At 38.5% G+C, this 27,325-nt stretch overlaps 1 protein-coding gene across 3 annotated transcripts in view; it reads right to left on the minus strand.

Moving 5' to 3' along the window:
* The window catches only part of LOC307128198 (solute carrier family 22 member 23), a 56,131-nt gene that overhangs the window by 20,198 nt on the left and 8,608 nt on the right, over positions 1–27,325 (minus strand). For all 3 annotated transcript variants that reach the window (XM_079819885.1, XM_079819886.1, XM_079819887.1), the window contains 2 exons: positions 16,567–16,670; positions 13,496–13,650 (listed from right to left, as the gene is read on the minus strand). In XM_079819885.1, the coding sequence (XP_079676011.1) occupies positions 13,496–13,650; positions 16,567–16,670 (259 nt within the window). The remainder of the gene's footprint in view (positions 1–13,495; positions 13,651–16,566; positions 16,671–27,325) is intronic.

A 27,325-nucleotide genomic window follows, 5' to 3' on the forward strand; every position in this document is an offset into this window, starting at 1 on the left:
CCAAAATTTGGTGCGAGTATAATATAAATGGGAAGGTTATAAAAGGAAAACATACAGGCAGACCAAGGAAGATGTCAAAGCGTCAGGATAGAAAATTCAAAGCAATATGCCTTGAAAATAGAAAATGCACAACAAAACAAATGTGCGGAAACAGGAGTCAATGTTTGTGACAGAACTGTAAGAAACCGTCTGAACGAAAATTAGATTTACCTATAGAAAAGCCAAACGAAAACCAGCAGCAAACACCAAAACAAAAGAAAACAAAGTTACAGTGGGCTAAGGAGAAGCAATCATGGAGTGTGGATGATTGGATGAAAGTGATATTCAGTGATGAATCACAAATCTGCATTGGTCAAGGAGATGATGCTGGAACTTTTGTCTGACAGAAGTGAATATAATGAAACATATGAAGAATTCAGATGCACTGCGTTTGACGTTTTTTCTTTAAAATAAGCATTTTTGTCAGGCTTCTATGTATAGGTTTCTATCTAAGTACCGGTACTTCTGAATGGGCTGAGGCTGGGATTTACTGGGTTTGAAGTGAAAGTATTTTATGAACGTATACTATATGCAGAGAGCATTCACTCAGTATCGTTATCTCATTTTTTGACCGAAGTGGCTTTTAGAGGCTTTTGCATCTGAACTCTTCATATAAAGATGACTGCCTGAAGAAAACATCCACATTTCCCAACTCATTTATGATATGGGGTTGCGTATCAGGTAAAGGACCAGGGCAGATGGCAATCATTACCTCAACAGTCAATGCACAGGTTTACATTGAAATTTTGGACACTTTTCTCATTCCATCCATAGAAAATGGCTTTGGTGATGGTCAAGTAATTTTTCAACAATGCATCTTGTCACAGAGAAAAGATTGTTAAAATCTTTTCTTCAGAAAAGGCATATCAACTCAATGACAGTTGTCCGGATCGCAATCCAATTGAAAATTTATGGTTGAAATTTTAAAAACTGGTCCATGATAAGGCTCCATCCTGCAAAGCGGATCTGTCAATGGCTATTCGAGAAAGTTGGAACCAGATTGATGGGGAATATTGTTTTTCATTAGTGAAGTCCATGCCTCAAAGGATTTAGGCTGTCATAAAAGCTAGAGGAGGAGCAACAAAGTACTATTTGAGGTTTTTTTTGTTGATAATTCCACTTTTTTTTCCTCAACATTGAGTGATTCCATACTTTGTTCCTCTACTTGATCTGGAAGAAGACAAGCCATTAATAAAAAAAAAAGTGTAAGAGAATTTTTTTAAGGTATATTTCATGAGGCCAGAATGTTAAGCTATTGAGCAAAACCTTTTTGTGTCATATCTGTGATTAGTTTTTTTTTTTTTTAATAAAGTAAAAAAGCTGGGTGAACATCCTCTAAGTGTGGTGATTCCATAATTTTTCCAGGGGTTGTATAACACAGTGTGCCTATTAAATATTTTAGAATTATACTACGTGGCTGTTGAATGCTTGATTCTGATTGGCTGACGAACATTCTTAGGTGTGCAGTTATTTTTTTTCCGTAAACGCATGGCTAAAGTAGTTCCAGGCAGGTATTGACCACATTATAGTTCCATATTTGTCTGGTTATCACCAGACCAAGCTCAATCTTTTAAATCTGAACATTAGTCTGGGGAGTCTGCTCTGTATTTTTACTGCACAAGAGGCGTGTTCAACTGGCATAGTTCAACTGACTCTGTACGAAATTGGATAGTCCTTCAGCCAATCAGACCACAAGAGGCGTGATAAATGGGCATAGTTTAAATGACTCTGTACGCAATTGGATAGTCCTTCAACGAAATCAGACCAACGATCCATCACTTCTCTATCCGTCATTGTGTTAAACCCGCCAATTGCGCGGCAGGTGGATAAGCCGGTTTGTGATTGGTCCCCGCAAATTTGTAATAGAAGCAAGATAAAAATATGTACAGGTTTCCAGCCTGAGATGCAGGGCGAAATCAAATTGCCGGCAGATCGGGCTGTGTTTACCCAGTCTAGTTCCATATCATCACTTCGCCAAATGATTTCAGTTATTTCAAAGGTCCATACAGTGGACAACAGCAAGAGAAGCAAAACTCACAACCACACTGAACATGCAAATAGAAATAACAAACAATAGGATAAAAATTACAACTCTATGTTTTTCACATGAAATTACATTTTATAATCTATGGAAAGCAAAGCACGCCATCTCTCATACAAACACACACACACACACACACACACACACACACACACACACACACACACACACACACACACACACACACACACACACACACACACACACACACACACACACACACACACACACACACACACACACACACACACACACACACACACACACACACACACACACACACACACACACACACACACACACACACACACACACACACACACACACACACACACACACACACACACACACACACACACACACACACACACACACACACACACACACACACAACCCAGACAGCAACATAGTGCCGGTCCAGATCAAGGTGGAATCCACATGTACCAGATGTGGCCGAAACTTTGTTGCTGTCTGTGAAGTCACCTGTATTTCTATAGCGCTTCATACAATACAGATTGTTTCAAAGCAGCTTTACAGTGATAGCAGGACAATTATGATTCAGTGATGCAAACAGAATTCAATAGTGACAATAGTGTCATTGTTCAACTGAAGTCACTTCAGTCAAAGTCCCTTTAAGACAAGTCCTTTCACTCGGCGGCCATCTTTTTATGAAATCTTTGACATTTTGATTTGAAAATATGCTATCATATATTAGACATACAAATAAGAGGGAATGTCTGCATATTTTACAATAAAATTGTATTTGCAAAATAGTTTACATTGATTACTTCATAACTACAATTAGACCTAGAACTTCTTTCACCTTTTCACCTTATTTCTTTATTCCCTTAAATCCATTTTAATCCTTTAATTTTTAGATCCATTTAAATAAGATGTTCAAGGCATGGGCTTGATTATAATGGCTACTAATGAGTCTAATCCAAACCCTGCGTCTGTGGCTGCATGCCGCTCAGAGCGACTGGGTTTCTGTGTACCAGAAGAGGGCGTCGTGAGGGATCTGGGTTGTTTGTCTGGCCCGAGGCTGACATTATGACCTTCCCCTGTCACATGAGTCACTCATGGCTTCATGCCACTATGTCACATATTCAAATACATTCCATCCTGCCAGGACCGCCGGCTCTCTGTGTCAGGGAAAGACATGAGGGCGAGTAAACAATAACAGAATTTGCTTTTCATCAGTGTTCCTGTAGCTCAAACTGGCAAAGAATGGGGCTATTAATGCAGTTGAGATTGTTTGACTGATAAATGTATACCTTGCTCGTGCCATCTTTAATTTATAATGTTTTAACAGTGTTTCTGTGTCTAGCATTCATAAAGAGAGAACAAAGAGAAAAGGGAGAGAGCAATAGGAGAAAAACCACAGTGAGTGTTACACCTGGTGCAGGTGGCCTTAGATTTGGTGGGCTGGGTCAAAGGTAACAGATAAACAGGTGTTGATGCAGCTCCGGAGAACAGAATCTCAGCACACCAACTGAACTTTTCTCCAGTCAGCATTCAAAACACTGACTGCACGTCTTTTCTAAGATTACAAAAGAGCTAAAGATTTGATAGCAAGAAAGCAGGAAAACAAACATCGAAGGATTTATTAACAAGAAAATAACTAAGTCCAAAGTCATTGCACTGGATTGGACATATCAATGTTTCACTTGCAGATTTGACCATTTATCAGTTTGTTTACTCAAAAAGCAGGTTTAAAGTGATAGTTCACCCAAAAATGAAAATGTCTGTCATCATTTACTCACCATCAACTTGTTCTAAACCTGTAGTTTCTTTCTAAAACCTGTAAACCTGTGAATTTCTTTCTTCTGTTGAACACAAAAGAATATATTTCGAAGAATGCGTGTAAGCAAACAGTTCCTGGTCTTCATTGACTTCCAACTGTGGAAGTCCATGGAGACCAGAAACCAATACATGTTTCCCAGAGGGACCCATTAATTTCCAAGTTTTGGAATAAATTTTTAGCTTTTTCCTGGAAGTCTAGGTTTGTGTCTAAAGGTATTTTCACTGAAGGGACATGATGTGATTTAATCTGAGTTAAACTATAGCAAAAACCAGCCTTGAACTCTGGATGTCTTCAAAGGGCACGGACATGATTATTTAACTGAGCATCTATCTTGGCAAATCTAACCTTATAATGACCCTAACCACAGTGTTGTTATCTATGCCATCTCATTATCTTATAACACTGTAAGTACATTGAAAGGTCTCTGATCATGTGCACACAAAGCAACATGATTGAATCAGTACACTCATTAGCTAAGGATTCCAACGATGAGAGAAATGTAACACTTCTTTGGTGTGTGGGAAATACAGCTAGCAGTCGCCTCAACCTAGTACTGAAGCACCCCGAATAATCACATTTGTGATTGATACTGTTATCCTGGGATATCATGGATCATAATACATTCATAACACTTTAATAATTCTTAGCTATTAAAAAGAACATTAAAAAGGAAAATCAAAATGCCCATGATATTTACACATATAAGAGGTTACCCTACAATAAATACATACTGTAAGTTTCATACCTCAAAGCTAACTCCCTAGTTTAAAAGGAGAGTTTTGGTTTTCCGTTCTTTGTGAAACACTAGGATTTGAAATTGTCACGATTTTCCTCTATATGCCGTTAACATGCATATGTAAATCATGAAGGTCTGTTCATGTTTGTACATCTGTCACGATTAGCAGGGAAGTGGAGAGGCAAGGATCTATTTGCAGCAGTTTATTAACAAAACACTGAAATAAAGGTAAACTGAAATTATGATGACAAAAATCCAAACAGGGAAACATAAATCCAAGCATGGAAGACTATAATAATCCAAATAGGGAACAGGAGACAATAATCCAAAATAGGAAACGAAACAGCTTTACAAAACGACATGTAAAGTCAATGACCGACAACTAAAGACTCAAACCCAGGGGTGTACATACACAGACAAACAAGAGGATAACAAGACACAGGTGAAACAGAACCATCAAGGCAACAGAATATCAAAATGAGGTTCCTATAACACAAACCCTATCACCTTTAAAGAGCATATTCCAGAAGCTCAACAACCAATAAACTGTCCAGGAGGGTGGTGGCACAGAGGTGAAACGGGGGGAGGGGTGGAGGGCCAAGTTCTTGAGGTGGAAATGGGTAAAGAAACTGTGGCAATGCAGGGTACCAAGGCAAATCCGACACAGCAGAGGACCACGGCAGAGCTGGCAGTTCAGAGAGCCAATGTGAAGCTGTCAGGAGCTAGAGACCACCACGGTGGAGCAGGCATAATTAGAGACCACCACGGCAGAGCAGGGGACCACCACGGTGGAGCAGGCATAACTGAAGACCACCGCAGCAGAGCAGGAGACCACCACGGTGGAGCAGGCATAATTGGAGACCCCACGGCAGAGCAGGAGACCACCACAGTGGAGCAAGTGTAATTGGAGACCACCATGACAGAGCAGACCACCACAGCAGAACAGGAGACCACCATGACAGAGCAGACCACCGCTGACAGAGCAGGAGACCACCATGGTGGAGCAGGCGTAATTGGAGACCACCACGGCAGAACAGGAGACCACCATGGTGAAGCAGTAGACCACCATGACAGAGCAGACGAAACTGGAGACCACCATGACAGAGCAGACGAAACTGGAGACCACCATGGCAGAGCAGGAAACCACCACGTGGAACAGGCGGTACTGAAGACTACAACGGCAGAGCAGGCATAACTGGAGACCACCGCGGCAGAGCAGTCAAAACTGGAGACCACCACGGCAGAGCAGTCAAAACTGGAGACCACCACGGCAGAGCAGGCGAAACTGGAGACCACCACGGCAGAGCAGGCGAAACTGGAGACCACCACGGCAGAGCAGGCGAAACTGGAGACCACCATGGCAGAGCAGAAGACCACCACGGCAGAGCAGGCGAAACTGGAGACCACCACGGCAGAGCAGGCGAAACTGGAGACCACCATGGCAGAGCAGAAGACCACCACGGCAGAGCAATCCAAACTGGAGGCCACCATGCTAGAGCAAACAAAACTGGAGACCACCACGGCAGAGCAGACCACCACAGCAGAACAGGAGACCACCATGACACAGAAGACCACCCCGGCAGAGCAGGAGACCACCATGGTGGAGCAGGCGTAATTGGAGACAACCACGGCAGAGCAGGAGACCACCATAGTGAAGCACTAGACCACCATGACAGAGCAGACGAAACTGGAGACCACCATGGCAGAGCAATCCAAACTGGAGACCACCATGGCAGAGCAAGCAAAACTGGAGACCACCATGGCAGAGCAGGAAACCACCACTGTGGAACAGGCGGTACTGAAGACTACAATGGCAGAGCAGGCATAACTGGAGACCACCGTGGCAGAGCAGTCAAAACTGGAGACCACCATGGCAGAGCAAGCCTAACTGGAGACCACCAAGGCAGAGCAGAGCAGGAGACCACCACGGCAGAGCAGGCGAAACTGGAGACCACCACGGCAGAGCAGTGAAAACTGGAGACCAACACGGCAGATCAGTCAAAACTGGAGACCACCATAGCAGAGCAGAAGACCACCACGGCAGAGCAGGTGAAAATGGTTACCACTACGGCAGAGCAGGAGACCACCACGGTGGAACAGAAGGAACTGAAGGCCACAATGGCAAAGCATTGAATGTTCACTGATGGCCTCCTTAGCCGTGACAGGGAGCTCAGAGAGTTCCAAAACGGCCTGCATATTCGTGACAAGATAGGCAGAGAGTTCTGAAACAACCTATTTGGCCATAAAAGGATAGGGAAAAAGTTCAGACAGCCTTCTTGGCCGTAACCGGGTAAGCAGAGGTTTCAGGGATGGCCTCCTTGGCTGTGACAGGCAGGGTTGCCAGGTTTTCACAACAAAATCCATCCAATTGCTACTCAAAACTAGCCCAAAACAAGCCCAATCATGTTTCAGGTGGGCTTCTCCGGTAAAAATCTCATTTGGGGGGCAAAATATGTGTTTTTTTGGCAGGGTTGCTAAATATCACATAATTGGGGTCGCTTCAACTAGAGTTGTTCCGATTCCGATACTAGTATCGGAAATATCACCGATACCACAAAAAATTCTGGCATCGGTATCGGCGAGTACTTGAACCCATGTACCGATCCGATACCATTTTCTTGAACAAGACCTATTTATGACCGCAAGCTTTGCCTAACCACTGCGCGTTCTTCTTTGGTGCTCAGAATGCAATGCAAACAGGAAGTTGTGCTGTTTTGCCACAAGTAACCACTGGTTAGAGCAGCGAAGAAGAAATGAAAACGTGTTAGCAGTAGGCTATGTCCGCTGTTTACTGGCTGTTTAGCAGTATTTCGTCTCTGTGTGGATGGCAGGCGGCCGCGAACACACACACACAGACACACACACACGCGTGACACTCGCCCGCCGCTGTCTTTATAATCTCTGCCGTGTGTCACTATCAAGCGGCAACCTCCACCAGTTTCTCTACGTCCATATTCACAGTCTATGGTCACTATATGAGGACACGAACGCATAAACTGTCACTTCATGAGAATTTACCGTTTCATTTGGGAAAACTGTCATATAAGGAACACAGACACTGAAATATTTTCACGGCAACCCGTCAAAATAAAAGTTCGGTTTAAAACATTTTAAATTGACAGAATATATTGGGCTACTGCTGTACACTAGATTTAGCTACGTCTAATAATAATAATAATAATGCCTAGATGGTTGCTTATTTTTCACTTGTTTTGTTGTAAAGAGATTATTTTCTGATTAATATATATTTTTATATTCTTACATTTATTTGTTGCACTGTTTTTTATACAGTTATATTGTACAACTAAAATACCTTTTTCAGTTTGTAGTGTTAGATTTGTGGCTGCATTTTAAGTTATTTTTCGCTTAAGAAAAATAAATAATATTAGTGTCAAATGCATGTCAGATAATAAAAATACTGTAATGAATACAGTAGTTCACTGTATGTATTTGTTCATGTTTTATTAAGGGATAAGTCTGAAGCACACCAAAAATTCTAGCAATTCATACAGGGATAGTAGTGTATACAGCTGTATATACAGATACACACCCAGGTATCGGATCAGTACTCGGTATTGGCCGATACCCCGAGCCCAGGTATCGGAATCGGGAAGGGAAAAAGGGTATCGGAACATCTCTAGCTTCAACCCGTGGACATAAAAAACAGCCCGCGGCAACAGTGTTGAAGTAGCCCAATTCCGTGGGAAAACCGCGGACTTGGCAACACTGGTGACAGGACATGTTTAGGTGTGTGCAGCAGCGCTATCTCCTCTCTATGTGTGCGAGTGACGTAGGCCTATGTGTGTGCGCTTCAATGAAAACAGCACATTATAGAACTGTGATTCAACTGACTTGGTACTACCTGTGCATTAAACAGTTTTATTGCACATCTTCCAGCCAATCAGAATCAAGTATTCAGACAGACCATAGTATAATTATTTATAATCTATAAGTGTGTTTGTAATAAATGTTAAGCCAACATTTATCACTATTAAAAGACCAAGTGTGTGATTGTTAGAGGGCACTTAGGGCAGCTAATCAAATCAGTACATACATGGACTAACAATATTTACTTGAATATTAATATATTGCATGAAGAAAGCTTAGTCAAGTACTGTAGAATATATGCAAGTGTAGCTTGTGCAATATTTATATAGATACGTGGTTAAGTGGATACCGTGCAATGAAGGTAGCCAATCATGTTCACTTGCGTTTCTGGAAGATGAAATGCCCCTTGAAACAGTGTTCTTAACAGAAAGTGAAAATGAGGATGAAAATTATAATTTTTACAATTATTTTAAAGTTTTTGGCACAAAAATCCTCTGGCAAATAAAAAACCCTATTATTACAAGGCGTTGTTATGAATAAAAAAATAAGTTATCGATGGTAGGGAAGGTTACCAAGGCATGTCTTTTTGACTGATTAAATATTTAGGCAGTGCACCATTATTTCATAGTGGAGTGAAAATACAGAACATGTTGTTGTCCAGGATAGATTGACACCCTGTGTGCCACAAAACCCAGTCTCCTTTGTTGAGTTGATTCACGGCTGCACTGACCTTAATTATTTTCACCTGTCCTTGTTCTCTCTCCTTTATATTCTCATCTCGTTCTCAGTTATTTGGCGAATCGTTCCCTAAGTTGGTCCGGCTCCAGCCTATTCCAGTCAGTCTCGCCTAGTCATGTTTCAGTCAGTCTGTTAGAATTCTTGTCCGTACATTCATTCTATGATTGAACAGTTAGAGCTCTACTCTTATCTAGTCAGTCTTGTATTGTTCCTGTTGGATTCTGTAGATGTAGATTAGCTATCTAGACCTGTCTAGTCTAGTTCTTGCCTAGTTTCTGTTCTTTTCTGTTCCTGTTGAGCTGCTCTCAGTCTACAGACTTCTCTGCTTTTTGTGTTGTTAGCTGTTCAGTGGTAATTTATTGTTCTTTTTTGACAAATAATTGTCTTGATTTGCAAACATAATAATATTCACACAAAAAAAAGTCTTTAAGACCAAGCAGAAGCCTCTGCAAGCAGGTTGCTTTGGCAATGCTACCCATTCTCATGTAAATGCAGTAATTCCATTGGCTAGTGCTCGCCTTTAACTGTTAATGCTTGATTTCGGCAAATTACTTCAGGAAAATAAGACTGCTATTGGCCAACATTATCAAATAACCCAAATGACTGCTTGCTCATCACAGGTTTTCCAATATTAATACAGTGAACCAAACATTGCAAAGGTATTGATACCCTCATTTAGAGATCAAGAAGATAATCGTAATGACAAAATGTTTGAAACGGCTTACATCAGTAATTCCAGTCTTACTTCATTCACAAATCTACGTACTGTAGGATTTGTAACAAATTTGCACAATGCCAACCTATGGTTTTCATTGGCTGAGTGAGAACAACATCTAGTTTGGCCCTCAAACACTGTAGTTGTAGCTGAGACTGGACGAGTTTGGTTCATGTTGTTCATGTTGTGCTGAAGGAGATATGGAACTGAAATTCAAAATGGGTGTTTGGTTTCCGAAATGAGCTGTAAGCGGACTGGGCCATCTGACCAATCAGAACAAAGTAGACCAATCACAACAGACTGGGCCATCTGACCAATCAGAACAAAGTAGACCAATCACAGCAGACTGGGCCATCTGACAAATCAGAGCAGAGTAGACCAAATTAGGGCTGGGCGATATATCGCATGACATTGTTAGGCGCATCTCGTCAGTAAAGCCGGTTCCTTGATTAGTAGTAAATCGCCATCACCTGCTTTCAGATAGAGCGGCATTTACTACACAGAGCCGTAGTTCACTGACAAGCTGAGCCATATCGCATTAATTATCGCAGGCGATACGTCCGTGATAATTAATGCGATATGCCTCAGCTTGTCAGTGAACTACGGCTCTGTGTAGTAAATGCCGCTCTATCTGAAAGCAGGTGAGGCGATTTACTACTAATCAAGGAACCGGCTTTACTGACGAGATGCGCCTAACAATGTCATGCGATATATCGCCCAGCCCTAGACCAAATCACAACAGACTGAGCCATCTGACCAATCAGAGGAGAGTAGACCAATCACAACAGACTGAGCCATCTGACAAATCAGAGCAGAGTAGACAATCACAACATACTGGGCCATCTGACCAATCAGAGCAGAATAAGCTCTCTAAAAGGCAGGGTTTAGAGAGACTGAATCCTTTATCGAACCCTTTCAGACACTGAGAAAAGAACTGATGCTGCAGTGGATATTATGAGAAAATTCAAGTGTTTTTTTTTTTTTTTTTTACTTTGATGCATGTAAACCTGTTGTAGGAGACTCCAAAACAAAATTAGCAACCTTTAAAATAGCATAATAGGGGCACTTTAAGTATACATTTTATTAAGTGTAATTGTATCATCTTTCCATGAATTGTAATAGTGAACATTAAGAAACATAAATATATGTTTATGTTCATTTTCATGTTTGTGTTTGTGCTTATGTTTGACACCACAGCTCAGCACAGTCAATAGGGAAGCGCTTGGAAAAGTGCGCACACTTTAGTTTCCACCAGCCCATCAGCTTTGTCAGGATGCAATTGTCCTGAGTAATTAGTCACATGGCATTTAAAGCTCAGGTTATTGGCTAATTGCAAATATGGCAGCAAACACTTCTTATACCGTCACTTAGATTAATGAGAATGTTAGTGGATAACAGCCAACTCTGCACATTCAACTTTTTTTTACTAACAAATATTAGCAAGTGCTGTTGAGAGAAACAGGTTTTTTTTGCTGTTTCACCACAGACTTTTTTTCATCTATATCATGCCAGTGGCATCAGGCTCAAGGGTGGGACTTATCAGGATAGAAATTTGCATAGCAACATCAATTCCCCCTTCACCCAACAAGTTTGAATAATAATAATATTTGAGTGCTGCCAGAAGGTGATTATCAGCAAAAGGCAAATTAGGGTCTGCTGAGCTCATAACAAAGCGATCTATGACTTCAGAAGACTTTTTTCAAATTCTAGAGATAAGTCATATGGACTGCTATGATGCTTTGTTGTGCTTTTTGGACTTTGGTAGTCCCTGGTCCTTTCTGTTGCATTGAAACGTCCTACACAAATATTGTATTGTGTGTTCTAAAATGTGAAAGATTGTTTCTACACCCTTTTTTATTGTAAAATCCCATTAGCACCCATTGTGAATAATAAAGCAGCCCTTTAAACTTTGAAAACGACTGATGCACACCAAAAGTCCAGGTCTATTTTGAGAGTGCTGGGAAGTCTTTTCAAGGTAGAAGGAGTCGAGCAAATTACTATGACAAGTAAAATGAGAGGCCACCGTACCCACTTTTACAGCATAGAGCCAAAGCATGCAGAAGGCCATCAGACAGTCAGGTGAGGCATTGGTGGCAAACCCTATTACTGCAAGGGCCACTGCAACAACAGTGTTCATCTAAAGAGGATTATAACTCATCAGAAAACGTCTTCACTATTAAGCATGCAGAAGGTCACCTTTAGTCTTTGGGTAATCCATCTGAATGAATATAACGAACTGAAAAGACAGTACAATATAGTAGAGAGACCGCAGTTAACCTTTGTGTGAGAGGCACAAATCATATATATTGAGTTAGTTGTTGACTAAAAACAGTCTAGAACAAAGAAATCTATAAGGCCAAAAGCCAAACAAACAACATATTTACTTAAAATTCACTGCTACGTTAGAACTAACTAATATTAAAAAAGAAATATTTTAAACACAAAATGGTTAGCCATAGCATATTTGTTGAGTAACTCAGTGAGTTAGAAGTCCATCACAGTCCAGTAAGAAAATAAAATCCTTTGCCTTTCCTCTAGAGCAGTTGATGAAGGAATGAAAATCGGCATAAAATCCAATCATTTGAGCCTGATCATGTGACTTTCATCATTTGGATGAAATGCTGCGTTACAGCACTTCTCTTTCTCCATCCACGCGCCCAATGTTTAGTACACTTAAACACCCTGAACCTTTTCCGTGGCTCCTAAACAGGGCCCACATTACGAAGAAGACTGCATACTTTGTCACACTTACAGCTGCAGTAGAAAGATAAAGAGTGATCACTGCATCACGGAGAGAACTGTGTTGTAATGCTAAATGTTATAAATATGAACTGTATCCATATCTCAATAGCATTCTGTCTGTTAATGTACAGATAATGCACACCGATCAGGCATAACATTCCTATTGTGGCTATGCAGCCCCATACGCAACAAATTGTGATGCACTGTGTATTCTGACACCTTTCTATCAGAACAAGCAATAACTTCTTGAGCAAATTGAGCAACAGTAGCTCGTCTGTTTGATCGGACCAAACAGGCCAAACCTTCGCTCCCTACGTGCATCAATGAGCCTTAGCCGCCCATGACCCTGTCGACTGTTCACAATTGTTCCTTCCTTGGACCACTTTTGATCGCTTACTGACTATTGCAGACCGGGAACACCCCACAAGAGCTGCAGTTTTGGAGATGCTCTGACCCAGTCGTCAAGCCATCACAATTTGGCCCTTGTCAAACTTGCATTTTTCCTGCTTGTAACACATCAACTTTTAGGTCAAAATGTTCACTTGCTGCCTAATATATCCCATCCACTAACAGGTGCTGTGATGAAGAGATAATCAGTGTTATTCACTTCACCTGTCATAATGTTATGCCTGATCGGTGTATAGTGCAATATGTGCATATTTAAAGTGAATGTATGTATGTATTTTTGATCTGTTTTGCAATTGTAAGCAATGCCCTCTTAATGTATTCCCTTGAAAATGAACACTTCATGAATATTACACAAAAATGAAGAATGATGTAGTCTTCTGGACCACAGCTCTTAATAAAGCCATTTAATCTAAGAGTGGGTGTTGAATTACAGAGAGAACTCACTCAGTGCGTAGAGGGACAGTGTGATTCCTGCCAAGCAAAAGCCCTCAAAGAAGCGCAGGGTGCTGAACATTGGGACATTGACAGAGAAGGCCACCGTCATGCCGAAAACTAACATGAAGAAGACGGACAGGATCAGGACCGGGTGCCTCCCAAACCTGAGAAACAAGGGGAAAAAATTAACCATTTCATCAAAAAGCTGCTCGGCGGCTTTGTAGGGCAATTTACAGAATGGTCTATACTAGTGGTTTTGCTTCAGGAGCCAGGATTTATATTAGATATCATATGACATTTGGCATTGTTTATTGTTCAAAAGCAAGCAAACATCATTGGGGTGATGTCACTCAAAAACGATTTTTTTCACCCTGGTGTTGTGCTAATGTTATATTCTGGATTGACAAACATATTTAATTGCTGAATCTGAAAGAGTGAAACTCATAATGTTGATGTTCCCAATATTGCCTTCTAGACCACATTGAGCAGTTTAGAGCTGGTCAATATGATATTTTACATTTGGCTATGATATAAACAATCACCCAGGTGAGATTTGCAATATAATATCGCTTAATGGGCGTATACTCTATGCAAAGACGAAGCCGTTTCTGAGGGTAAGTTTTAAGTTTCATTAGGGGCCAAGCAAAAGGTGCGTTGAAACGTTGAAGGTTTGAGTCTCGAACTCAATCCCTCTAGCGCCAAATGTGCACTCACATTTATGCTAATAACTTTTGAACTTCAAGGGCTAGAAAAATATCTGATTCCTTTGCTCAAGACGTCTTTTTCCATCGTGAAATTGAAACATTTTCCGTAATTTTTCGATCTCCTAGATTGTCACGAAAATTAAACCAGATCATCTTCAGACCTTGCCGACAAAAAGTAATGGAATTCAAGATGATTAGTCAAACCATTCTCGAATAATGCACAAACGAATTCGCAGAAGAGCACGCCAAAATGAACGTTAGTGCCTTATTGTATTCTGACCAAACTTGGTGTGTGATATGACATCTATGACCTGAGGATATCTGCAGTTTTGGCACAGTGCCACCTAGTGGTTAGGAGACATATATAAAAAATTTTTTTGCTAATAAACTCTGAATGGTGTGGCCAACAATTAAAATGGGTCTCTTTAGATTCTGTGCAGAATGCCGACTTGAACAATACCCAATTTTCCCATATCAGCCACTTTGGATGTCGGCCATTTTTAATTTTGTCATAAAATGCTATATTTTACAAACACATTAACATACCGTTATGAAACTCTGAACCATGCTCTGGAGGTAATCAAAAAGTTGAGACAATGCCACCTTGTGGACAAAAATTACCAAACGATTTCAAAAAATGCTAATAGCTTTTGATTAGTTTTGCCTATTGTAATAAACCTGGTCTTAATATATTCCTTGGGTAATGTCGAGAACATAGATACCAAGTTTGCCATAGTCTGCACACAATTTTGATTGAATTTAAAAACCTACTTTTTCCGAACTCCTCCTAGAACGCTGGTTCAATTTTCACCAAATTCAAGTCAGATCATCTACAGAACGTGCCCACAAAAATGTATGGATTTTGTGTTGATAGACAAAACCATTATCATTTTATGCTTTGGCATATTGGCACCAAACTTTGTGTATGTCATTGTCACCTGACTCTGACCACACCACATCAATTTAGTCACAGCGCCACCTATTGGTCAAAATAAATCATATTGCTAGTGATTCTGTTTAATTATGTTGATTCTGTTGATTACTGTTATTGTTTATGCCTGGTGAAGGTCATTGGACCAAAACGTTGCGGTAAATAAATACATTGTGATACTTTTGCGAGTAGATGTGTGCCGGACTTTCTTTTGTTTTGGGTTTTTGACTTTTTTGGTCTTTTCTCCTACACACCTATCCATTATCTGCAGGTGTGCAAGGGTAATTGTTAATTGACTATTTAAGATTTTTCAGCCATTTTGCCTAAAATCTTAATATGTCTTGAATTGCTCATTGTTGCAGTTGCTCAGAAGCTTCCAGCCATGCTTGCACAACTTATTGTGTTCTTTGTGCTTGGCCCCTTAATTGCTGCTTGCAGCTACATTTACTTCCTTTTTTTAAATTGTGAACAGTCTATAAAACAAACATTGCCTTTTGTAGTTATTGATTTGTCTTCCTCAACTTAACATGGCTTGGGACAAAATCAAATATATTGCAAAAATACAAGGTAGTCCGCATGGGAAAGTGTGTCATGTGTGTCAGTATATTAAATCAAAATAAATATAAAATCAGTTCATTAATATGAGCTCAAGTAGTTCTCAGTACCAGTTTCAATACCACAGCTATATAGAATAATACATAAAATATTGGAAAATATATATTTTTCAGAAAATAAAAAAAAAATATTGTAAATCAAATATTGAAACTATTTAGCTAACTATTTTATTTACCTATTTTCCTGTCCATTCCTGCATTTAAATATGGTTGTCACTCCCAACACTTTGCATCTCTTCCACATATGGCTGAAGGTTGTACAGCTAGTAAACAATTCTGTACTACATTTCATAAAAGACTATCAAACAGTAAACATACACAAACCACTTAATATACCAAAAATTTGGACATTAACTTGGTTTTTGGACATCTGAAGTAACTAGAAACTCGCTACTGCTTTTAATTGAATACTTTACTCATACTCAAGCAATTATTTACATTATAATTTGTACTTCTACTTGAGTAATTATTTAAGTAAGTCTTTATCCACCTAGATCACGTTTGGTGAAGACACAGTGTTATAATGAAGAAAAGTTACACTTGGTAGCAATTTTACAGAACTTATTTTACAGTCCTTTTCTGCTTGTACATACTATGCACTTATTATAGTAATTACAATAACTGGGTAATAACTAGGTACTAGCCCTGAACCTACCCTAAACCTAACATTAACCCATATAGTTACCTTATATTACCCAGAACTGTCTTAGGGAAGTACACGTAAGTTCACGTACTGTAAAATAAAGTGCAACCTTACTGTAATGCATCCTAAATTAAATTAGATTTGATTCAAAATTATGTGAAAGTAAGAACATTTTTAGACATACTCACCAATCTGCCAGAACTCCCAACACCAAGTATCCAAAGATGGAGCCCACCAACAGGGAAAACTTGGCAATGTGAACGATCCAGGCAGAGTCACACACGAGACTCCACTGTTGGGACAGAAAGACGGGATATTATTTAAAACATTTCTACCTCCTCTGTCACCATAGGAAGAAACAGAACTGATAAAATGTGCCGTTATTGTTAATAATTTGGTGGCTCTAATTCAGCATTTTTTGTTGTTGTTTTTAAGGAATACAATTTTTTTGCAAGAGCAAATTATATACTTACAAAGACTATACAAAACACATAAAAACAAACATTAAAAAACTACATCAAAATGCCATCAGGAGTGTTTTAGGGTATTCGGTTCTTGACCATATTTTCCTTTTTTCTTTCCCTTCATTTTTAAATAATAATAATAATAATCAAAAGGGAGATTTTGTTATAGTCTATTCACAGGTGTATTTGTTACCCATAATGAACCCAACAGGAAGTGTTTGATAATGGGGGGTTACCAAGGTAAGGTCATGTGATTTCAACATAGCGGCCACCAAGAGGGTATGTAGTTCTTGTGTAAACATAAAAGCATGTGTTTTATGTTTCATATCATATTTGATAGACGAGGCTCATATAATGATATGGTGAGAACATGTAGCTCATACTCAAGGAGGAAAAAACACCTCAAATTTATCCAGAGGCCAAATTTGGAGCCGAACTTCTGATGCTTGTAATGTAAATCAATGAGATCTTTATAACAGTATAACAGATACTGACATAAACTGCACATAAATATCAATAAAATATCAAATATCAATAATATGTCTTAGTAAGATGATATTTAATTTAGGGCTGTCGAATGATTAATCGCATCCAAAATAAAAGTTCGATAAAAGTTGAATTGACATAATATATGTGTGTGTACTGTGTATAATTATTATGTATATTTGAATACACACACATTCATGTATATATTAAATAAATAATTGCATGTATATACTGTATGTATATAATTTATATTATATATAAATATGATTTTTTTATATATAAATAACAACTTTTACGTATATGATGCAAACTCAAACTTTTATTTTGGATGCGATTAATCACGATTAATCGTTTGGCAGCACTAATTTAAATGCTTCGTTTTATGATCAAAGCGCTGTAGTTTTAAAACATATAACGCAATGCAATACAATGATGATTGACAGATGAACAATTAAACCTTCTTCGAAAGCCTGATGATCATATATGATACTCATGATTTTTCAACTAAAATGATATCTGGATAATCATGTAAACCTCAGTTGCTTCAGTCCAGTTGAAATATTACTAACAACATCAAAGTTATTCTTATGTTTACTTTTGAAAAAGCATTCAATCAAAGATTTCACAGCAAAAAGACACATGAACCCCAATAATGTTTACACCACATTTTTGTTTAAGATCTTACTTAATTATATAAATATATTTTACTTGCTGAAACTATCAATCAGAGGACAGAAGGACTGTAGTGGATTGTGTGCGACAGGTTTATCAGTAAAGTTCATGTTGATCATTTAGAGGCCTTCGAAACAAACTTTAGTGAAAGCATTGAGAGACAAATCCCACAAACGCTCACAGAACATTTTTTTAAAACAAATAACCTTTTACACCATTTCCCCTTTTTTTCCCAGAAAACCACGGGCTACCAAACTCTAAAAAGGTCAAATCCTGTAAAATCTGCACTCTTTGCACTTCGACATGTAAAAATGTGCCACAAATGCTCTGTTATGCTGAACAAACGTTTCCAAAACAGGCGTGCAACGAGACAACACTCATATCACATTTTCTAAAGGAACAAAGCACAGTCCACTGGCTGAATGGCGTTTAATCAGAGTGTGCGAGTTGTCATGCACGAGTGCTAATGTTTCCTGGGTTTCCCCCGCAGCTCCACTGACACAAAGAGAAACTACCGCAGGATCTTGTTTCCTCTATTGTGTTATGATTGAACCACGCCCGTCACATGCTTCAGGATTACTGGCATCTGGCAACCTTTCACTGACAGACAGTCACAGTCACCATCATACAGTCTCTTTGTCATGGTTTTCCCTGTCTTGCCTGAGTTCTAGTTCATAGTTTGTTTCCATGGTTTCTGATTAGTTACACACCTGTTCCCTGCTGCTTTGATGCGCTTCTATGGCAACACTACCAACATGAACCTGCAGTGGTCAGGTGGTACAAGTAGGAGCTCTCTGAAAATTCCCAGCTTACAAGTTGTAATTATGAGTTCTGTGAGGACGTGGACACTAGTTGAAAACTTGTAATCAAGATCGTTCTGCGTCACGCATCTCTGTTTTAATTAAAAACTAAACACACTCGTGACTGTCATACAGACCAGGGGCCAGTTGCATAAACTAAGCCATTATGTTAAGACAGTGTCTTAAGATCTAGTATGAGCCACTAGCAGTTAGGCAAGTGGCATTCAGTCTTACTTTTCGTATCAAATTAGGCCACTCTATGTTTTTATGTAACTGATTAAAAAAAATTATGAACAGTCTTAAAGAAAAAAATGTATGTCTAACGTGTAAGACTAGTCTTAAAGGTTTATGCAACCGGCCCCAGGTAATTTGTTGTTGTCTTAAATGATTATTATTTATACATATTTTGTAGTGACATTCAGATAGAGGTGTAATTTACTTTAACAATACTATTAATTAAAATGTTTGATTTAGAGATTCAAAACAAAAATTTTAGGCAAAACACTTCCATATTTAACTATAAAATATTAAGTCTAAAATTGCCATTGCATGAAAAATAGCTAGTCGTAATTTTGAAATCTGCCATTCAAAAAAATCGGTGACAAAATATTTAATATAATTAACGGTTTTCAATTAGCAAAAAGTTTAAGATTCAATATTCAGTTCTCAAAAACTTAGTAACCCCGACTTTCCAGCATTTAAAATGGGACATTTTAGTGCTGGGGAAAAATGTATCATGATTAATCACATCCAAAATAAAAGTTTGTGTTTACATAATGTATATGTGTGTGTACTGTGTATAATTATAATGTATATATATAAATACACACCCATGCATGTATATATTTAAGAAATATTGGCATGTATATACTGTATATATAATTTATCTTGTATATAAATAATTTTGGTTAATAAAAAATATTACATAATTTTGTTAAATATATACATGCATGTGTGTGTGTATTTATATATACATAATAATTATACACAGCACACACATATATTATGTAAACACAAACTTTTATTTAGTATGCGATGAATTTTCCCCCAGCACTAATATATATATATATATATATATATATATATATATATATATATATATATATATATATATATATATATATATATATATATATATATATATATATATATATATATAAAGTACCTGTCAAAAGTCTGGAAACATTGCAATATTATTTTGCAATATTTTTTTTTAAAAGTCAAGGCTGCATTAAAAACAGTTAAATATTATTCCATGTAAAACAGCTGTTTTCTATGTGAATATATTTTAATATGTAATTTATTCCTGTGATCAAACTCCAGTCTTCAGTGTCACACGATCCTTCAGAAATCACTCTAATATGCTGATTTGATGCTCAAGAAACATTTATGATTATTAGTGTTGAAAACAGCTGTGCTACTTAAAATGTGTGTTGAAACCACGATACCATTCAAACATAAGATTAAAAAAGAGAGAAATCAAAACTTTTATTTATCAAAGATGCATTAAATTGTGACAGTGAAGACATTTTAGATGTTACAAAAGTTTTCTATTTAATTAAATACTTTAATAAATGTGGTTCATTGAACTTTCTATTCATCAGTCCTGAAAATATTGATAAGTATGTATATGTGTGTGTGTAATTGTATTTTATGCTATATGTTATTTTTTTCCTTTTTATCTTTGTTTATCTCTTACTTTAAACAAATTTTTTTTTAAAGTTACAAAAAAATTAAACATTCCATAAAATTGTGACTCAAAAAGTAACATTATAGTAAATGAAGATCCTTTCATTCCATTTATTTGATTTTTACACAAATTGTAGTGTTGACTGAATTGATTGACATTAACTAACTCATCCCTGTTACTTACGACGAAAACAAAGAGTTTTTTTTTTTTTTACCATATTAGTGGAAAGTTCAAATTATGGTTTTACAGTAGTAAATACGCAATGATATTTTGACAAACCCCACTGAAAAATAAATCTTGACTTTATTTTGACTTTTTTTTTGCATTGAGTTTTACTTGCTTCCAAAAGTTGAGTTTTTTTTATTTTGCCCATTGAAACACATTGGATCAATTGGATAAATAGTAAATTAAGTTTAGACTTTAAAAAAAAAAAGAGATGTTTTTACCGTGTAGGTGCCATGGTAAAAGTAAACGGAAGTAATAAAAGCTGTTCGACATTACAAAACAAATATAACCTTACAAAACAGGCTAGCTCTTCAAACAAATGAAGACATTTTTGTATTTGAGACCAGAGAGAAGCAGCAGCTCATGAAAGATTATTACAGAGAATGAGAATGAGAAGATGTTATAATAAATGCAAGTATGTAGGCTTGTATATTGCAGCCACATTTCCTCACTGTTTCTTATACACAGATAGTGAATGGGGTACGCAGAAGAGAATGAACACCAGTGAGGAAATGACAGAGACTGCCGCATAGTTTCTGCCTGGCAACAGACCGGTGTGAGAGCCACCACATATAGAAACACAGACAGCCCTCGCTCCAACAGCATTTATGACTTTATAATTCAGAGGAAAGAACAACATGAGAGCGGGAGACACATAATGAGAGCAGAGGAAGCGAGACGCACAGACAGAGTAATGAACGGCAGTGACTCTCAGTTGTATTACACGAGAGCAGAATTCACCATTCTGGACTGTAGAAATGGCCGATTCTCCAGGCGCTCTCTTTGTGTGCCACAAATCTGTAGCGCAACAGGATATTTTTAAGCTATTTTGTACATGCAAAAACGTAATTTTGCAGTGCATCGTTTTACCAAATTTTGAGTAAATGTAAAACAGAAAAACCAACATTCAAGGGCTTTTGAGCCACGGATTTCCTTGGTCCAAAGAGAAAATCAAGTCATCCTAGGTGTATATGACATTCTTACAATCGGAGTTATATTAAAAAAGTCCTGGCTCTTCCAAGCTTTATAACGGCAGTGAATTGAGGTTTTTGAAGTCCATAAAAGTGCATGTATCCATCATATAAACTGCTCCACACGGCTCCGGGGGGTTAATAAAGACGCTCTGAAGCGAAGCGAAGCGATGCGTTTGTGTAAGAAAAATATCCATATTTAAAAAAGTTAATTATCTAGCTTCCACCAGACCGCCTTCCATATTCAACTTACGGAAAAAGTGTAGTGCCTCTTGCAGTTCACACCAGTTACATTTTTTTCAGATCTGGCTAAATAAAAATTTAAAAAAACTTTTTAGCAACTTCCTTAAGCAACTGCATTTACAGTAGTAATGTGATGAAACACACACTCACTCGCTCACTCGCACACTCGCTCACACACACACTCACTCACTCACTCACTGACTCACACACTCACTCACACACTCACACACTCACTCACACACACACACACACACACACACACACACACACACACACACACACTCACACACTCACACACTCACACACTCACACACTCACACACTCACACACTCTCACACTCTCACACTCTCTCACACACACACTCTCTCACACACACTCTCTCACACACACACTCTCTCACACACACACACACACACACACACACACACACACACACACACACACACACACACACACACACACACACACACACACACACACACACACACACACACACACACACACACACACACACACACACACACACACACACACACACACACACACACACACACACACACACACACACACACACACACACACACACACACACACACACACACACACACACACACACACACACACACACACACACACACACACACTCACACTCACTCACTCACTCTCACACTCTCTCACACTCTCTCACACTCTCTCACTCACACTCTCTCACACTCTCTCACACTCTCTCACACTCTCTCACACTCACTCACTCACTCACACTCTCTCACACTCACTCTCTCACACACACACACACACACACACACACACACACACACACACACACACACACTCACTCACTCACTCACTCACTCACTCAATCACACACTCACTCACTCACTCACTCACTCACTCACTCACTCACTCACTCACTTGCATACACACACACTCACTTACTCACTCACTCACTCACTCACTCACTCACTCAATCACTCACTCACTCACACACTCACTCACTCACTCACTCACTCACTCACTCACTCACTCGCATACACACACACTCACTCACTCACTCACTCACTCACTCACTCACTCACTCACTCACTCACTCACTCACTCACTCACTCACTCACTCACTCACTCACTCACTCACTCACTCACTCACTCACTCACTCACTCACTCACTCACTCACTCACTCACTCACTCACTCACTCACTCACTCACTCACTCACTCACTCACTCACTCACTCACTCACTCACTCACTCACTCACTCACTCACTCACTCACTCACTCACTCACTCACTCACTCACTCACTCACTCACTCACTCACTCACTCACTCACTCACTCACTCACTCACTCACTCACTCACTCACTCACTCACTCACTCACTCACTCACTCACTCACTCACTCACTCACTCACTCACTCATGGGAGAGTTTGCACAGGGAAAATTTCAACATTTCTTCATAAAACCCCACCATTAAAATCAAGTTATTTGTTTTGTTTAAAGACGAAGATAAGGGGATCATTCAGGCCCTTCCTTGGATTGTCGCACTGCATGTGGGATTGGGAATGTGCTCTTGTTATCCATAATTCTGTCTTCGAGCGAGCGAGCGAGCGAGCAAGAGATCGAGAGAGAGAGAGAGAGAGAGAGAGAGAGAGAGAGAGAGAGAAAGGGGGAATTGTACTTTTTGGTGAAACAAGGGAGAGGAAAAAGAGCTCATTGTCTTTATCCTGTGACGATGTGTTACTGTCATAGTACAGATCTCACAGAACAATGAGAATCCATACATTGGATTTATTTGCGTGTTTACGGTTATTAATCCCTTTAAATACATAGTCAACTAGAGTTGATTCTGTTCACAGATTGGTCGGAAATACAGTCAGTAGAATAAAACCCTCCCAAATTTCTCAGCACTTTTAAACAAATAAAGAAAGAATCAAAGAAATCATCAACAAAAACACTTATCAAAAGAACTGTGCCAATCCTCTTTGTCTAGACTAAAGAATAACATAAGACACATCAAATACAACTTTTTGATAGGTTTGATAAAGCGGTATTTTAAGACGCATTTTGTTATCCGTATACTATCCGTTTGTTTCAGCTCATGAGTCTATATGGATGTGAATAAGCATGTTGTGTTCCAGACTCAAGATCAAGTCACACCAACTGATAAAGGATCATTGAGTTGACCTGAACAGCTGGGTAAATACAGTGTATGTGTGTGTGTGTGTGTGTGGGGGGGGGGGGGGGGGGGTTGAGGGTGGTATGGGTTGGACAGGACAGGAAAGGATGGGACAGGACGCATGTGTGAAAACTGGAGCTCACGTTTCCTTGTCCATCACTAGCTCAAAAAAACCCCCAACTAGACAGCTGGTTTATCAAAAGCTTAGTTAATGTGTTCTTAAAATTCATTTGGAAATCTATGATAATGAATGTAATTTGATCATCTTTCATCTTCACATTTATAGTATATATTTTCTTTTTTTTTCTTTTTCAATGCCTGATGTGTGTATCAACTACAGTAAATTTAGGTTTTTCTATAGTTCTATAGCAAAATGAAACGGGAGCATCAATTCTAAAAATGCACATAAAAAAAGATCAATTGAGGCAGACATTCAGTTTATCTGATAAGAAGACATGTGCATAAACTACAATGGAAACACATTTACCGAATAAATCCCTTGATGAGCCGTGATTGGATAACTAACCAGCGGACCAATGGCATCGCAGCATCTCAAATGTTAGTTTAGTTGCTCTGAAACGCCCGAGTCAAAGTTTGTCATCAGAATGATAAGGTTTAATTCTCTCCTGGGGGGTATTCCAGAAAGCAGGTTATGTTACATACCCGGGTATGTTTAAGAGTAAGCAAGCGGATAACCTCAACTTTCGGTTCCAAAAATGGAGGTAACTTTCAGGGCATGTAAATAGCCATGGCAAGAGGTACTTAAGAGGTATTCAGATACGTGTATTATAATTAATATAGTTATATTAATATAACCAAATGTGTTATATAGTTACAGTTATATAAATTAATTCTAAAGCACTATTATAACAAGGAAATGTTTAAATATATGTCATCTCACACATGGATCTGCATTCAATTAATTAGCATCAAACAAACAATATAATCTTAATTCTCAGAAAGATTACTTAATAAACGAAAAGATTGAAAAACATTATGGCATAACCACCAAATAGTTGGCGATGTGCACTAAGCATGTTATGTAAATCGCCATTAAACAAAAGACGAAGAGGAAGTAGAACATGACAGCGTTTATTGTGTTCCGTCTGAAGCTCTGAGATGAAACTCATTTATGATGGAGGGAAAAGAGCCCGAATGCGCAACTTACAGTTTATTACTGATATTTTACACCAGGAAGTGATGATTTTGTTCTCTTGAACACATGGGATGGAAAAACTGCTTTATTTGCAAATGTTTTATGCCATAATCAAGTTTTGCACATAAATTACATTTACAACTTTGGATGGAAACATTACCATACTATTCAGAATGAAGACTTTGACATTTGCCCTTCATAAGTTTTGATGTCAGTTGATCTAACAAAGCTGAACATACAGCACGCACACACACTTTTAATAAGGAGGAAAAATGCCAGACACTAAATAAATAACCAATTATAGAGTACGTAGGAAGTACAAGCGGATTTCGAATATAAAAACAGTAACTAGATGGGTAATGTTAACTATAGATTGTCATATTTAGGCCAATAAATGAACATGGGATTCCCTTATTTCTAGTTGACTGACATACTGTTAAAATCCATGACACATTTGACTTGTATAAAGGAAACTCACTCAACAGGCATGACTGGCGTGTCGATGCGGTAGGTCATGGATCACAGTGTCAAGGAAGTTCAGAAAGGGTTGTTTTTGCAGCTTAAGGCTGTATGCACTGCGACTTTTGCCCTGCTTTTTGCAGTCAGCGCTAGTTGCTGCGAGTCAGAGTCCATCTGCAGATTTTAGCCAGATGGAGTTGCGTATTGTATGATGGTTATAGAACAGTTTTTTTTTTTTTTACCCAAGATTATTTCTGGTCACACGATATCTAACATGTTTGATCATTTGAGTCAACTATTTGTAATGTATTAATTATATCTGATTTCAGCTCTCTATTCCTCCTCTCTCTCACACACACCTTTACGCTTGCTAACACTTAAAATAGAGAGAAGAAAATAACAGCATTGAATTGATCAAAAATGACAGTAAACAGGTTTATTTTACTATTTTAGACAACTCTCCTGAAAATGAATCTTGAAGAAATGACTATTGCGGTTTCCACAGCATAACCATCATCATAATATGAAATGTTTATTTAGCACTAAATAAGTGCAATAGAATGATTTCTTAATGATAATGTGACACTGAAGACTGGAGTAAAACAGCAAATGCCATTACAGGAAAATAGACTATATTAAAATATACAGTTGAAACTGTAATGTTTTACAATATTACTGTTTTGGTCAAAATAATGCAGCCTTGGTGAAAAAAATCTTCTTTTAAAAAACAATAAAAATATATCTTACTGAACTTTTAAACAATAGTGTGTCCTGTATGTATGTCCTCCTCTCACACTCAAACACTCTCACACAAGTAAAAGCAAAAATGTCTCCTCTGCTGCCTGAAGTTGATAATCGAATACACTCTAGAAGAAATTCAATCAGCTTCCAATCCAATAGGAAATAAAAATCTGGCATTACTGGCAGCATCTTTGCTTCTATCATCCAAACAACTGATTACATTTAATATACTTGATTTTACAATCATTCATGGGCCTTGACTTATGGACGGTTTGAATGTTGTTACACAGACACTAAAAGTTCATTATTCTTTTCATTAAATATAAAGGTTGAGTGGATCAACCGTACCATGCAGTATTTTTTTCCTATAAAAGACAGGCAGTGAAAGAAGCTCATAACAGAGAATCAGCTCGTCAAAAATGTCTAGGAGTCCCATTCATCAAGGGAATTGGTTCATGAGCTCAGTTTTATCCTATTTACTCTCAATCCTCCCCGTGTCATCAGAATGCAACATTAGAGCCGATCTATAGTCCACATCTCTCCAGCTATGCATCTCCCAGTGATGATATTCTCCTATTCATTTTACCTCATCTTATTAAAATCAAAGCCTGCGGGGCCTCCAATGCAATTAGAACAGTCCTCAAAATCTGAAAGGGCTCTCCCGATGGACAATGACTTTCAAAGGCTGTCTGAGGAGATCGGAGAATCAGAACATGGACTATTTTTCAGGGACTTTTCTGACCTGCCCAACTCGAGTCAGAGGGACAATAATTCATTTTGACGTAACACCTTTGCACCAGGTTTTCATGTTAAACTGACTTGAAACGGTTACTCTTTGGCTTAATTCGATGTTTTCATGTTGAAAGAATCA

This window comes from Gobio gobio (assembly GCF_949357685.1).
Source record: "Gobio gobio genome assembly, chromosome: 6".
NCBI classification, from domain to species: Eukaryota; Metazoa; Chordata; class Actinopteri; order Cypriniformes; family Gobionidae; genus Gobio; species Gobio gobio.